At 37.8% G+C, this 16,374-nt stretch overlaps 1 protein-coding gene across 3 annotated transcripts in view; it reads left to right on the top strand.

The window, feature by feature from the left end:
* Window positions 1-14,750, top strand: part of LOC125741804 (protein shisa-6) — a 67,612-nt gene extending 52,862 nt beyond the window's left edge. For 2 of the 3 annotated variants that reach the window (XM_049013166.1, XM_049013165.1), the window contains 2 exons: window positions 8,810-8,962; window positions 11,776-14,750. In XM_049013166.1, coding sequence (XP_048869123.1) covers window positions 8,810-8,962; window positions 11,776-12,374 — 752 coding nt within the window. In that variant the 3' untranslated portion in view covers window positions 12,375-14,750. Of the gene's footprint in view, window positions 1-3,742; window positions 3,806-8,809; window positions 8,963-11,775 lie in introns of all 3 variants that reach the window. The other variant, XM_049013164.1, reaches the window with a different exon arrangement.
* Window positions 14,751-16,374: the final 1,624 nt, after the last annotated feature.

The raw sequence follows: 16,374 nt of genomic DNA, 5'->3' as shown, positions 1-16,374 counted from the left end.
ATCCAGCCATGTCATAGAAATCAAATACGCAGCAAGTTTCCAATCACCCAGCAAAACTGAATTGACTATTGAGACAAATTATGTAATATTTTTATATTTGCATAATGGTTTGGCCTGGTAGCTTCACATCCTTTTTTTTGTAAATCTTACTAAAATGTTTTACATGTGATCAGGCTCTGGAAATGTCAGAATGTTGAATCATTGGTATGCCATCTGGTTATTCATTATGCAAAATTTGCATGGGTGTCCTTGTCAATGTATATTGAATATGATTATAACCATGGAGGAGGAAAGCAGATGTGAACTATCGTTAGATACTGGGTTTCAGCTGGACTTTCATCCATCCATCCATCCATTTTCCAAACCGCTTGTCCTACTGGGTCACAGAGCTTATCCCGGAAGCAATGGGCACGAGGCAGGGAACAACCCAGGATGGGGAGCCAGCCCATCGCAGGGCACACTCACACACCATTCACTTACAAATGCACACGCACGGGCAATTTAGCAACTCCAATTAGCCTCAGCATGTTTTTGGACTGTGGGGGGAAACCGGAGTACCCGGAGGAAACCCCACGACGACATGGGGAGAACATGCAAACTCTACACACATGTCACCCAAGCGGAGACTTGAACCCGGGTCCCAGAGGTGTGAGGCAACAGTGCTAACCACTGCACCACCATGCCGCCCCCGGACTTTCATTTACTCTTTAAATATTATTATTTAAATAAATCATGTACCCGAAAGAAAAAAATCCTGGAACAAGTCTATCACAGCTATTATCAGACAGACTCTGGAGTCTGTTGTGGTATTAATACCATTAATAAGAACATGTATTTAATGAAGTCTTAATACCGGTAAAGTAGTTCACAGATATATGCAAATATTTGCATTATAGATACTTCTGTGAAAAAGCAAATTTTAGCCATAGACAACATTTTTATTAGATCAAATAGTTATGAGATCATCTTGTTACTGGCTTGTGGGATACATTGAGTCTGTTATGTGTAGGTGTAACAGAATTGTAATGTGCCTAAAGTGATTGTAAGAATATCACATCTGGTAAAATATCAAGTAGAAAGTACAGCTGCAATTAGTGAAAGAAAACATTAGGCCTACAGTTTTAAAAAAAAAAAAAATATTTACAGTAATAACGCACCATCTTTGTCATTGTCATCATCATTATCATAGCCTGTATTTTTCTGACTTAGCTGATTGAATGTAAAGGTATGTGTTGCATTTTTAAAACTAGAGCTCTATGACCTAATGACTGCAACTTGTCTCAAGAGGGGGAGCATTGTGGGGAGTTTGAATCCCACCTCTGCTCTGTGTCTGTGGCCTTTGGCTCTTAATTGACCATTGTATATGACTATGAGCGTGCCCGTGTATGTGCAGGTACCCTGTGATGGATTGGCATCCCCTGCAGGGTAAACTCCAGCCTTGCGCCCTTTGCTGTCTGGGATATACTGTACTGAGACAAACACGGAAAATTCTCGTTAATCAACCCCTTTAGTTGTTCAAATGCTCACACTTGTTCTGCAGGAATTGACAACAGCTGTCAGACATTCCTGAAAAAGGTTTTGTTCTAATCATTCCTGCTACCCTCTCTCATACCGTACACCCGCTTTCCCCCCATCGCAGCTAAATGAGCTGACATGAAGCCCTTGACTTGAAGAAACCCAATTTACAGAGCTGACTTGCCCGTTAGGTAGCTGACAGGCTGCTTGTGTTTGACAGGGCACTTTTGGGTGTGACGATAAAGGGATTCACTCCACTGCACCTTTCTCAGAAGCAACTAATTGGCCCCTGAGTCAAAGCATGTTGATGGAAATAGTTTATTCTTTTTGTTAATTATACTACAGTAGAGAGGTTGTGTTTTTGTATTTTTGCACACAAGTATAAATGTAGCTAATGGCCGCTGTTTTTAGAAGTGATGCACTGCAGGCAGTTAATCTAAAAAGTAACACAAATGTCTCATGAAAATTGAAAATGAAAGAAAAGCACCAGATGTATTTGTTATACAGATTAGATACAGAGAACACATTTCTATTTGTGATTTTAACCAAGTATAATGGAGACAGGTATAACAGTAAGGTTTGCAGTGCATTTTGGGGTTGCATGTTACTGCTGTACAAAACGTCCCATATATTTGATGCTCATTGATGTCTACTTATACCTAATTTAAATTCATTCTTTTCTGTACCATGAGCTTTTACCCATCATCCATTGTGGATTTCATCATCTTTTTTTTTCCTTAAGCAAAAACTACATATAAAGAATTTGCCTTTTCAGTTGCTCAGCTGTCAAACTGTGGGGTTATCCAGAAAACCCCTGTGACCTCACTGTTTATACCTCAAAGGAGAGATATGAGAAAAAAATGCAGCCATGGGAACAGCATTATCTACAGTATGTAGCTGGAAGGAGTGTAAGCATAAAATGGCCCTTTATAACAGGTCTGGATGTCGTGGGAATATCGCAGCAATTTGAAAGCTTGACTCGTCTGTGTGTTGCATTTTAAAATGCAACGACTATATTCTGAATCAGGATGATACTGCAGTTGAATGGAGTTCATCTGTTTAACACCCTTAGTAATGCAGCTTCAGAAATACAGACCAAAAATCCATTGTACAATCCATGTAAAATGTAACAGACTTAATAAAGCACTTTCTCTCTATCGAGCAAATCCTGAAGCCAACTGCTTGATCATTGGCTGCATTGCCATTCTATCACAGTAAAATAAACGGAAGAGAATGCAACGTGATACATAACAAAGCAACATTAGAAATACTTAATAAGTATGTGGAGGTGTATGTAATAAATGGATTACTGTGGCAGCAAAAAAAATTCCCATTCCCAAAATGTTATTGAAGAGACACGCTAGGTAAAGTGTGATTATGAAATGTTCTGTAGCGATATCACTCTTTTCTGTTGGGTCCAGTCTTCCTCTAGCTTTCCATTTTCCGACTTGCACTGCATCTCTCAGGAACGTGTTTTTAATATTTGTAACAGAATACGTTATATCTACAAACTGCAATGTGAAATAGCTTGTTGCTGGAGGACAGCTTGAGAACAAAGGGACTGTAATTACAGACAGCCAGCAGGAATGCATCCTCCCTTTAGCTTAAAATCATATAAAGTTCCTCCTATCGAGAAGAAAGGAAATATACCATGGTTGGAAATGTTTTGTGTATACATCACCTCTTTCATCTTTTCATTAAAAACTGTTTTGCCATCTATTAAATACTTTAATGTAGTCTAGGGATCATTCTGGGTTTAAACTGTGCTCATTATATATTGTAACAGTCTGACATATTTTTTCCACCTAAAGAGACCTGGGTCATTCACTCTGTTAGAAAGTCTTATTATCATATTGCTTACTTCTCAGAAAAAGCTGTTTTTGTTTTGACTTAAAGTGTGTGTTCGAAATGCAGTATCGACAAGGACAAAACAAAAATGGCACAGGAAGCTAGCCAGCAGAAAATATCATTTGCATCGCCTGTGATGGGGATGCTTAGCATCTGTCTTCCTGAGTTTTGGCAGATCACAAACGGACGAGAGCGACGGCAAATTCAAGTCCACATATCATGAGCTCATAAAGGTCTCTAAACATTGTGGGCTCCTAATCTTTCTATCAATCAATCCTTCCTACTGTACTGCACGTGTTTGATATATCTGTATATGTAAGTATGCTTGTACATTCCCTTGGCTGTTTTTCAATAATAATATTTCCTTGCATTTTTATAGGTAATCACCAACATAACTATAACCATCTGCCACTTACTAGTCCAACCTGTACACCTAAGAATGGTAAGAAAATAAGTTGACTGAATAACATTTTGTAAATTGGGATATAATGTTAAAATAGCAGTTTGTTTCTACTAAAATATTTGAATAGAAATCCTTCAGTACCATGCAAGTTCTAATTTGCTTTATGCTTTGCATGATGCCACTTTTACATCTACCTGTATATAAATCTGTACACGTAACTTCACACTTACTGTGTAGATCATCCATCCATCCATTTTCCAAACTGATTATCCTACTGGATCGTGGGGGGTCCAGAGCCTATCCTGGAACCAATGGGCACAAGGCAGCTGAGAACAACCCAGGATGGGGGGCCAGCCCATCGCAGGGCACACTCACACACCATTCACTCACACATGCACTCCTATGATTATAACCATGGAGGAGGAAAGCAGATGTGAGCTATCATTAGATACTGGGTTTCAGCTGGACTTTCATCCATCCATCCATTTTCCAAACCGCTTGTCCTACTGGGTCACGGGGGGTCCGGAGCTTATCCCGGAAGCAATGGGCACGAGTCAGAGAACAACCCAGGACGGGGGGCCAGCCCATCGCAGGGCACACTCACGCACCATTCACTCTCACATGCACTCCTATGGGCAATTTAGTAACTCCAATTAGCCTCAGCATGTTTTTGGACTGTGGGGGGAAACTGGAGGAAACCCCACGACAACATGGGGAGAACATGCAAACTCCACACACATGTGACCCAGGCGGAGACTCAAACCCAGGTCCCAGAGGTGTGAGGCAACAGTGCTAACCACTGCACCACCATGCCGGCCCCGTGTAGATCATTATATTGCAATTTTTTACTGTTATTTTCTAATTATATTCTATTTTTGATTTAAAACTGATGCTCTTATTTTGGTATTTCTTTATTTGCATCATAGTCTCAGGAGTGTTTCAGAGCATATATATTTGTTACATGGTATATCTATTTAACTCTGCACAGCATGTGACAAATATATCAAAAAAGGGTGAAAGGGTGTATCATTAAGAGTCTGCTTTTTAATATTTCATAAAAAAAAAACTATTGAAAAAGAAATAAAGGATTCTGTATTATAATAAATGAAAACAGAACTGCCATTGTACCAAATATTTTAATAGCAATTACCCAGAACATGCAAAAATATACATTATTTCCTGTCCAGTAGGCAGATCAAAATCGTTATAAAATTGTTACTTTTTTTTAAAAAAAGTGTACGCATAACTTACCGTATACATTAATGTAGAGCTCATTTCACCTAAAAGCATTTATATTATCCAGATTTGGATTTTCTTTTCTAAAGGCATTGCATTTATAGAATTTAGAAGGAGACATAATTAAATTTTATATTAGAACGAGATAACATCTAAAATTAGATTTGTAGCTTTTCAACAGTACCAGTACAATGAATGTGCAGTGTAAATGAGACCATGATTGCTGCATGGTTTTTGAGTGTGTTGCAAAACCCACTGTAACATCTTTAACATATTTGAAAGCCTTCCACCACATCCTGCATATAGGTCTGATCCAGATTGTGATACACTTTCACTTGCCCTACAAAAAAATCCCAAACTATTCTGCAGTAAATGCAGAATAACACGAATCGTAAAATACTGGATCTGGTTCTTTACTGAAATAGTTGACAGCTGGTCATTTGTCAGTGTTCTTTCACAACCCCACCTACTCCTCTGGTTTATTTACATAATAAAAATGGTTTGCAATGGAAGTACTTGAAATTGCCACTGGCAATGTCTGATGGGTATCAAGTACAGACAACTTAGCTGTGGAATCTGTCTGTTGTGCACTCTGGCACCTACAATACTCTATATACATTATATTGTTGTTTGACTCCTCCATATAATCTTTTTGGTAAGAACGTTCATCCTTATGCATTTATTTTGTCTTGTGCTTTCCCTGAATAAATCAGCTTCATATGCTTAATTCAAGACTTTATTATGTAAATAACACCCTGTTTATTATGTGACAAGCACCCTGTTATTATGATGTGAAAGAAATGTAAAAGAAAAGCTTTATCACCAAATGTGATTAAGACAAGTTTCTTACAAATGTTTTACAGACAGAAAAAGGCAATACTTCTGTAATTTTTCTAATTTACTTCAAGGTAAGATTTAAACTGAGCAACAGTATCCTAAAAATAGTCCTCAAATCCCTCTCCAATTGTGTTTTTATGGCTTTTAAAATATATGCATGTACATGCCATATAGTCACAGTATCCTAAAGAATTGACTGTTTATGTTCAACAACGGGCAGCACAAATACACCCAGGCATTTTTCTGGCTGTTCCGATTTTCTTTACTGTGGCAAATTATCTGAAGTATATTTTTCACCACATAAGAATCATTATTAGTGCCAATAGTAATTTACCTTTAATATACATATAATGTTTCATTTTTTTTTTTGCATTCAACCCGAATGCTTTTTCTAGCATTTGGCTGTGGAAAACAATATTGCTAATTTAACTGAATGTGTAATTAAAACACATGATTTAATTAAGCCAGAAGAAACTACAATATAAATGTTTTTTTTTTGAATTTCAAGAATTTCACATTTTCAAAAAGTTTTATTTAATTTAATAATCTATGCAGTTGGTGGCACTGCCAGAGCATAGCTGTAGGCTCGGGGTTCCAATCCCACCCCTATGTTGTGTGTGGCCTTCGCATGCTCTCCCTTCGCACAGCTTTCTCTGGTACGCTCTGGTTACCTCCCGTACTTCAAAGACATAACTGAACTGCTGTCTGTCCATGACCTGTACTGGATAAATGGCTAAGGGACTCATAAAGTTAACAACTGAATTCCTGAAGCAATTAACTAGTTTTTTTGTCTTATTTCTCCCTCTTTTTTTGTGTGTGTGTGGATTAGATTTTACATTAGTAAAATAATTATTTAGACAAAATGAATATCTTGCTTACCTGTTTGGTTTTAGATAATAATGTAAAATACAAGTAAATGCAAATAAAATACAAATTCAATATTATTGTTGGGTAAGCATTTGAACTGATGGAATCTAACTATTCTAGATTATCTGCTAATCTCATTGTGGTGATTTGATCCATAAAAAAACCATGAAAGTCCATGATACCTACATTTGGGGACCCCAGTATCCCAAGGATGTAAATAAGGTTAATGAAACTACTGGCCTAATACCCTGTAAAGGTCATGGCATTTCCAATCCACTCTGCACATTTTCTGCTTGGATAAGGAACTGAAGTGCTGTACAGTGAAATGTTCTTCACTGTCATTTTTATATGAAATTTTACTCTTAGCCTCGAGCGTCAAATGAGCTATTCCTAAGTAATTTTCAAAAGTATATGACAATATGCTTTTCCACATCGATATTTCGTCGCACAAATCTAACAGGATTGAACATAGTTTTCTAAAGCACATTCATATTTCTAAAAAATAAAATGTCTCATTGCGAGCATTTCACCTGAAGAGTTCCAGGTGTGAATAATCATCTGTTTTGTGAATCCACAAATGAAGGATTTTTATCCGACGAATTGTCCCCACAAAACCAAAAAGACATGCGTCATCCATCCATCCATCCATCCATCCATTGTCCAAACCGCTTATCCTACTGGGTCCCGGAGCCTATCCCGGAAGCAATGGGCACGAGGCAGGGAACAACCCAGGACGGGGGGCCAGCCCATCGCAGGGCACACTCACACACCATTCACTCACACATGCACTCCTACGGGCAATTTAGCAAATCCAATTAGCCTCAGCATGTTTTTGGACTGTGGGGGGAAACCGGAGGAAACCCCACGATGACATGGGGAGAACATGCAAACTCCGCACACATGTGACCCAGGCGGAGACTTGAACCCGTGTGTGAGGCAACAGTGCTAACCACTGCACCACCATGCTGCCCCAGACATGTGTCAATAATATAATATTACCGATGAGTCATGGCAGTCACTCACCGATAACAGGAACGTAAGGAAGGGGATAGGGCTTCCCCTTTCCACCATTGTTCTTTTTATAGGTCTTGACGTAATAAGGAGAGTGGTGGGTCCTCATTTTTGTTCATAACCTTGACAGTTATTTATCTGCTAGGGGGTAAAGACTTTAATATAACACACTTTTGGCATGAAAATCAATTTGTAAAACATTTTAAGTGAATCACAGAGAGAAATTTCATTAAAATATTAATGGAATCCATGAAAAGTTATGGAAAATCGATTTAAGGAGGTTTCTTCCATTAAAAAACTGACAAAAAAAAGAACTGTTAGTTCAAAACTGTGGATAAATCCTGATGTAACTCGTGTCTTTCCACTGAGAAACTACAAAGCATTTTTTGTGAAACCATGACAACAGAGGAATTCTGCAGGCTACACTACCAGCACCATAGGTACCAAAATCGTAAGCAATAACATTGAGGCAAACACTGAGGAAATATGAAATAACTTATGTACATATAATAAACAACTAGTTATTATTTTTTTTTAAATACTCTTGGCCTTGTTTGCTTAGAAAATAGTAAAAGCAGGTAAGGAAAACATAGAGGCGTTATGTGCAGAATTAATGTTTGCCAGTGAATTTAGAAGATATCCTGGGGAATGTGGACTTTGAGTGTAATCGGTTACTGCGGCCACTGGCACGTAACCCACGCCTGTCCATTTTGTTAATGCGCCTGGATGTCATATTCCCTTTTCCGCTGCATTCTGCCTGTTTCTAAAGCTGCTTTACCTGAGCCCTGTCACCCACACCTCTAAGTCTGTCCTATGTCTGAAGGACGGACATTTGTCCTGCGCGGGTGGTCACCCCTCACCGGTGCCACGACACGTCACGATGCTCCCCTGCAGAGCACAATGCATGAGGAAGACAGATGCAGGAAATAATCACATGTAAACCCCAGTGTTCTGCATGTGGATGCCTTTCCGACCTGCCCTCCCCCCCAGCGCCAAATGGCAGTGAATCTCTCACCTCCTGCCCTGCCCAGTCTTTCTAGGCATTGATTGTGATCTGATTGTGATCTTCTGTTCTCTTCTGTTTCCCTGCAGAGAGCAATCGGATGAACAGCATCCTTACCTCGCAGACAGAACCCTATGATCTGTCCTTCTCGCGCTCGTTCCAGAGCCTGTCCCACCTGCCCCCCTCCTATGAGTCAGCAGTGAAATCAGACCTAAATAAATACTCCTCTCTCAAAAGATTAAGTAAGTGCACCCTACCTTCATTTTTACAAACTTTAATATATTATTTCATAATCATTCCTCAAATTAAAAAAAATACAGGGAAAAAAATGACCAATATGCAATACTTAAGATTATAATAATGATCTATCTATCTATCTATCTCTCACTCTCTCTCTCTCTCGATATATATATATATATATATCTACACTAAAAGGTAATCCCCACAGCTTTTCTGCCATTGTGCAAATGTCAGGGTGCTTCTATAATTTGGGTGCTTTAAGCATTTGTTTGTTTTGCTCAATATTATACATTCTGATTAGACATTTTTTCTTACTGCAATGCTTTAAGGGAATCAGTTTTCACGTAACCTCAAAAGAAGGAGTTACAGTATATCTTAACAAAGAAACAATAATAGCAATATTTCATCTGTCCAGAATTCTTAACTGAACAGTTGTTGGGGAAAAAAAGACTGCGTATGAATTCATATAAAATATACATTGTATATCTTACCTTTATGTGTAGTTGTGTTACTTACTGAAAAGATGTGATCCTTCACCTGTATTCTTTCCAAATATCTCACGTTACGTTATTAGGAGGAGAAACGGCATTTCAGTGCAAGCTGACTCATTGTCGTTGTGGAATGTGGCCACGCTGGCTTTTCTCAGGATGAGTTAAATGCGTCATCTTTGTTGTGGCATTTCTAGCTTTTTATACTGTGTATATAAAAGAGGGCCAGACCATTCTGAGGGGTCTTAATTGACAGGTCTTCAACACAAACCTCCTTCACTTGCACAGTGACCGGTAAATACTCACCCACCCAATCACCAGCAAACATCCCTGGCAGCAGCTCCTTCTGAAGTCTCCTCCGGCAGAAGCAGCACCATTTGTTTGGAAATCAAATCATTTGTAGTAGCAAATACCCAGCAGGCTAAGCTGCTTCTCCTTCATTCTGGGTCAGTGTTTGATTGTACTTGGGAGTTTATACATTGTTCAAAACCACGATGTATTGTTTTCAGTAATCTTACACAACACAAAACCAGCCTAAGAAAAAGCCTTCTTATACTGTATGAATATGGCATAGATATAACATTCTTACACCCTGAATAGTATATTGCTTATGAAATATGGTATTATGAAATGATCTAAGCAATAGTTGAATTATTAGAATTGTTAGAATCACATTTTATTCTTATTTTACTCTATAGCCATAAAGTGGATGAGAGTATTATACTGGACTACAGTATGTTTTAATGCTCATGCTAAAAATATTTTTGAGCAATTTATCTCGTAACACACCTTATCTAAATCCGCTCCTGAAACCCTTTTATGATTGATGTTTTACAAGTAGACAGCATGTGATTAACATCCCTATTGGAGTATGCTGGCGTTGTCGATCCGTGATCAATCCAGATAATGCACTTTCCGGTATGTGCGCTATAACTGGCATACGGTGAAACCAATTATGAGTTTTCCAAGTGCAAGAATTTTTTAAACTGATACGATGCATTTTAAATCATGATTGAAAAAGGTGGAGACATGACATAGAATTACACACAAATGTATAGAAATAATAATGCTTGGATTGACACAGAAAATTGCCAGAAATTTCTGATTAAAAGTGTATCTTAAAAATGCATCTGCCACATCCACATTAAATTACAAGTTAATAATGATGTTACAGTTGTGACAAAAATGTGTCCTGAGTTGCACATGTGGCAGAAGGAAAGTAAAAAAAAACTAGATTTTCAACAGAAAATCTAATAAAAAGAAGTGCTAATAGGATTTTAAGGGAATGCAGAGCAATGCAATCTTGCGAAAGCTGCTAGCACATCTGGGAGGAGGCATGCCAATCAATGAGTGGCTAACTAACGATCACATCATCAAAAATAATTAAAAGTAAATGATTAAAATGGCTGTGGCTCAAGTGTGAGCAGGTTGCAAATTAGGAGCTGAATACACTGAAGGAGATTTTCTGAGATGTTCGGCGGATTCATACCTGAGCTCTAACAATGTTTCATTGCACCATGTGGTTTTATGCAATTTAGTGACACTGTAGGGCATCCTATGTTTCTTAAATGTGTTTTAAAATAAATATAGAGAGATGACATGCATAATTACAGTACAACTGTACTTTGAAAGCACTTGATTCACATTCTCACCGACAGAATAATTCAGTGCTGGATTCAAACTGTTTGTTGCAACCTAAATCAACACACAGGCGTTCCTGACTAAGCTGCTTGCAGCCTCTTCTTACACCTTAAACAATTGTCACAGCATAAGCATGAATTTTACACTTTCCTTGCTACATGTCACACCATGAACCTATCGTAATATTACAATGGGGAATATTCATTATTATGTGCAGCCACATATCCAAAAGTGAAGCTGATTTTAACAATACTTATTCTGTAATTTAATCGATTTATATAATACGCTGTGATCATGAATTTAATCAGTTTAAAATTGTAATGATGTATCTGGCATTGCCAGGAAAAAGAACTTTATAACTTCATTGGCACTACTTCTATTAACATACAGAATAACATCAGTAAATATGGGCCATTGTACAGCATAGTGGGTTAGGACATTGTATCAGTGGTCAGGAGGTCCTTGGTTCAACTCCCATTGTTGCCAGAGTGACTTCTCTGTTGGGCCACTGAGCATGTCCCCTAACCCACATTTGCTCCAGGAGCTATCTGACCCTGCTTTATCATATCCATGTCTCTTTGCATAAAAGCTTCTACTAGATAAATAAAATGTAAAGGGGAGGAGGCCGAATGTGTTATGTAGAGGCAGTGTGTGTGTTTTAACTCGTGATGTGTCCCTCACCACAGCTGATAAAGACGTAGAGGAGTACTACTCCCGGAAAAGGCACCTGCCCGACTTGGCGGCTCGCGGGACGCTGCCCCTGCACGTGATTAAGATGAACCAGGAGCAGCAGGCTCCGCCGCAGCGGCAGCGGCCACGGCGCGTGCAGAGGGCCATGTCGCAGGACCGGGTGCTTTCTCCGGAGAGGGGCCCCGTTCCCGACTACGACATGTCCCCCTACAACGTGTCCTCTTATGGCCGGATCCTGTCCGACGAGCAGCTCCTGTCCGCCGAGCGCCTCCAATCCCAGGACCCGCTCCTTTCGCCGGACAAAATGATGTCACTGAAGCGCTCGAGCTTATGTGACAAGTCCATGTCGCGGGCTCTGTCGCACACCGATGTGTTCGTGCCCACCACGCCCGTCATGGACCGGTACAAGATGACAAAAATGCACTCCCATCCCAGTGCCTCGAACAATGCGCACAACACCGCGACCGTGAACCAGACCGTTTCCAAGCGGCAGGCTTTCGCGTCGCGACGGACACACACAGTGGAGCAACTACACTACATCCCTGGACATCACCACCACTACCGCACAGCGAGCAAGACCGAAGTAACTGTTTAACCTGAGGGACTTCAGTGTCACACGGGAATGGGAAACACATTAGCGGCAGTAAATGCGATGACAACAGGATTATCCACACATGTGAACAATCCCAGCAAAATGTAAACCTGAGGCACCAACTATAATAGGATGAGCTGCATTTAAATCAGATAAACAAACAAAAAAAATGTCTTTATTTTCAACACCAGCTTTCCAGAATAGCCAGTATAGAGATCATGATTTTTGTGCACAATTGCACATCAACCAGTACTTGTATACGAATGGGAAAGGATGCACAAGAAATGTCTGACACTTCATGTGTAGTTTAATCTTTGAGTGCAGTTTACAAAGGGCTTTTCATGTTGACACATATGGAGCGGTATCTCAGTGGTTATGTTATGACAGGAAACATGCTTAAGGGTGTGAAAGGAGAGCGGTACTGTAATAACTTTATAAATATATAAATATATTTACTATTTGTACTTCCAGTCCTATTTAGCTTTAGAGATTCTTCGTCAACTAAACTGGTGTTAGCACTTCAATTGGTGCCTCTCAAAACTGTACCATTTCAGTAATGAAGTGGATTCGTGGGTTAAAAAGCACAATACATTCAAAATACCTTTTTACATTTCTTTTAAATTCTTCTTCTTTTGGTAATGGCTAGCACGTATTAGCTTACTATATAAAAATGGTCAGTTTCTTTGCAAAGATTGTTGTAAATACGCTATACTAGGATCAGTCAATGGGTTGGTTGGCTTTTGTAAAAGAGTTTTTTTTTTCCTTTTTTGTAGCAGTAGTAGTAGTGAAAGGTGATGACCGTAATTCCAGATTAGACAGGCCACTAAACAAAACGGACATAACTGAGTCCAATAATGTATGTTTGTCTATTTACATGTCTTTGTAGAATGAGAAGTGAATGAATGTGATTGACCGACTATATACCACTGTTGATACCCGGCTTTAGACTGTGTCCCTGTGATTCAAAAGGCAGGTGAACATATTATGCTTAGTGCAGTAGCTTAAAAAATAAATAAAAAAAAAAATCATAATTATTTTCACAGTATAACATATTCCTGTATGTCTTATATATGTATTTAGCCAGGAAAAGCTGCTTTCTTTTTAACATATCAATAACTGTGTTGTTATATATAAGGTACTGCATATGTCAGAACAGGAAAATTATTGTTGTGTAATGGTTGAAGTGTTACAGCTGTCTTGACATAACTAAAACAATCAAATGAATATAATATTCAAATACTAGCAAAGAAAGGATTAAAACTGTGAATTGTTTGTCCAAATGTTTTAATTAAAGCAATGCCTTATATTATGAATCCTAAACTAATATCTTAATTTTATAATTATGCTTCAAATATGCTGAAACAATTTTCCCAATTGTGAAAAAAATTTATCCTCCTATATCATTTCGTAACAGTGACACTAAGAGTATAAGCAGTGTGTTTAGAGTATGACATGTGGATATGATATGAAATATATACCTCAAATTTTGAATTGAATGGTTATTTCCTGTTCATTCCAGTTTATTTAAATATTTATATGGAAAAAGTGAGAATATTTACTATATTTGTACTGAATTCTCTTGAAGAACCATGAAGTTATGATGTAGTTCTTAATTTAAGTCACAGTATATTATCAGTCCTATTATATACCTGAGCCCAGTTAAAAAAAAAGTGTCAAAATCATCCTTGCCAAGTATCGGATTTTTACAATTTAGAGAAATATTTGGATGATTTAAACTTTTGAATTTGAAAAAGGAAAAACACCAGTTAGTATTTTCACAAATGATTCCTCTTCTTTCCACCTGTTCATCATCGAAGTGGCTTGTGAAGAGATAAGAAGCAACAATCACGTTTGTTTTTTCACATGAATTTGTGAAACTACAAAAATATTAAGTAAAAGTGGTCATTTATATTCCACATCTGATTAAATATTTTATGCTGATAACAACAAATAAATTCCCTGCCTTGTGCCATATGCTACTTTACTTTCTCGGAGAATTACGCTACACATCCAAACAGGTCTTTTCTCAGTTCAGTCGTAAACCTTTTCCCATTCTTTTTTTCTTAAAGGGATAGTTAGTCTAAAGATGGATAAAATGATCATACGTAGTAAAACATTATTCAAAAGGATTTGTTCTATTTCTTTCACTCTTACTTGTTTATTGGTAAATTGTTTGTATAAGACAATGCACTGCATAATTAAAATGTCTAGACACAGTAACTTGGCAGTCCAAGATGGTAATGGTGGATGGCTTTATATGAGAATATCCTTCTTTAAATGTATGTTAATATCTAGCATTGATATCCCTCCAGTAAACAGAAGCACTTTTGTTCTAATGTAAAAATCAGTAACATCATTAAAGGACCCTTTTAAAACATATTGAATAAGCCATGCATTAAAAAATATATTAGCAGTTGTTGAGTTTAAACTAAAATTTGATAAAAAAACAAAAAATGTGTTTATGTATAACTTCAGTTGAATATTTCCCTACATTCTGTATTTTGTTCATTAACCAATCCACTAGACCGGCATCTCACGTTCTTTATCCAAACAATAAATCTGCTAATGTGTAGTACACTCACCATAGTTAGATATGCCACTCAGCAGGGTCAGATATGCTGTGATATTCATATCAGTATATTTAAGAGTAAAATTGTGTTTCCCTGCTTTATGCCTTGTGTCTGAGGACAGGCTGCTGGATTGATAGATAAATCTGCATTTTTTTGTCTAAAATGTTGTGGTACCTATAAAAACATTATGCTTAAAACAATTTCCACTGTGACACACTATTAGTGAATGAATCCCATAGTATAATATAATTAAATGAAATAAGATTTTTTTTTCTGATTCACTGTTGAGATAGACTTGCCCCATCTTTGACAGGAGGACAAAACCAGGTATTAATGAATCCCAACACGAATTCTGCAAACTCCCTTTTAAACTAACCCGCATACTTTAAAGCTACATTTTAATGAAAATGGCAATATGGTACGTGTAGTTATTCAGGGTAAAAAAGAATCATCCTAATATTTTACACTGAAATAAATCCTTGTCTTGTGAGCCTAAGAAAATCCTAATGTTATACAATGAGGCATGCAGCTTATTTAACTTGTACCGTCTGTAAGTAATTAACCTCTCAGGCACTGCATGAATGTGCTTATCACATTTAAACTAATGCCTTTAACTTAACAACTATGTTATAAACATAAAAACCCTGCCCATGCATTAAAATAATATATATAATGTGCTATTTGCCTAACTTGTATGACACTTACAAAAAAATCTTCTGCTACTGTAAATATATAATGTATGTATTAAGTAAGGATTTACCGGTGAAATGCAGCCTTAAACAACATGCAAATGGAGTTATACTGTATATACATTGTCAAATTCGATGACTTTCGAGGTTCCCTTACAAAAGTGTATAGCCACGCACTTCTTTTATAAACAAGACCCCAGATGAGGGATGTGAGCCTGATCTATCCCTACTTGAAGTACATTTGAGTCAATGACAACTTCATTTCATTCAAATCATTATCACTGGCTGCTAATTTTTGACAGCTATGTGCTCAGTTTTCATTAAAGCCATATGAGTCACTCCAGAAAGATCTATAATACAAGCACTTGAAAAAAGATTTAAGAAGATGAACATCAAGTTACCACAACGGCAGTCAATGTTATGCTGTGGTTAAAATCTGAGTGGAGAGAGGCAGATATGAACAAGAGGAGACAAAATTTCCTTTTTGTAGTCGTAGGAGAGGAACAAAAGAAAAGAACCTTAGAGGGTCCAAGGCCAAATGACTGCCCAGCCCCCTAGGCGTGATAACTTTATGCAATATTCTGAAATACAAGTGTAGGTGTTGTTAGAACTGAAGATCAAAGTGCATATCATACAAGCCTGTGTGCTACTCAGCTTGCCTTCCATATAAATTATAATAAACACATGTAAATATACAATAAAGGAACAACAACATGAAGGGCCTAGTTTCCAGGAGGCACAATA

This window comes from Brienomyrus brachyistius, chromosome 5 (genome assembly GCF_023856365.1).
Source record: "Brienomyrus brachyistius isolate T26 chromosome 5, BBRACH_0.4, whole genome shotgun sequence".
Classification (NCBI taxonomy): Eukaryota; Metazoa; Chordata; class Actinopteri; order Osteoglossiformes; family Mormyridae; genus Brienomyrus; species Brienomyrus brachyistius.
This window is presented reverse-complemented; position numbering and strand designations above follow the sequence as displayed.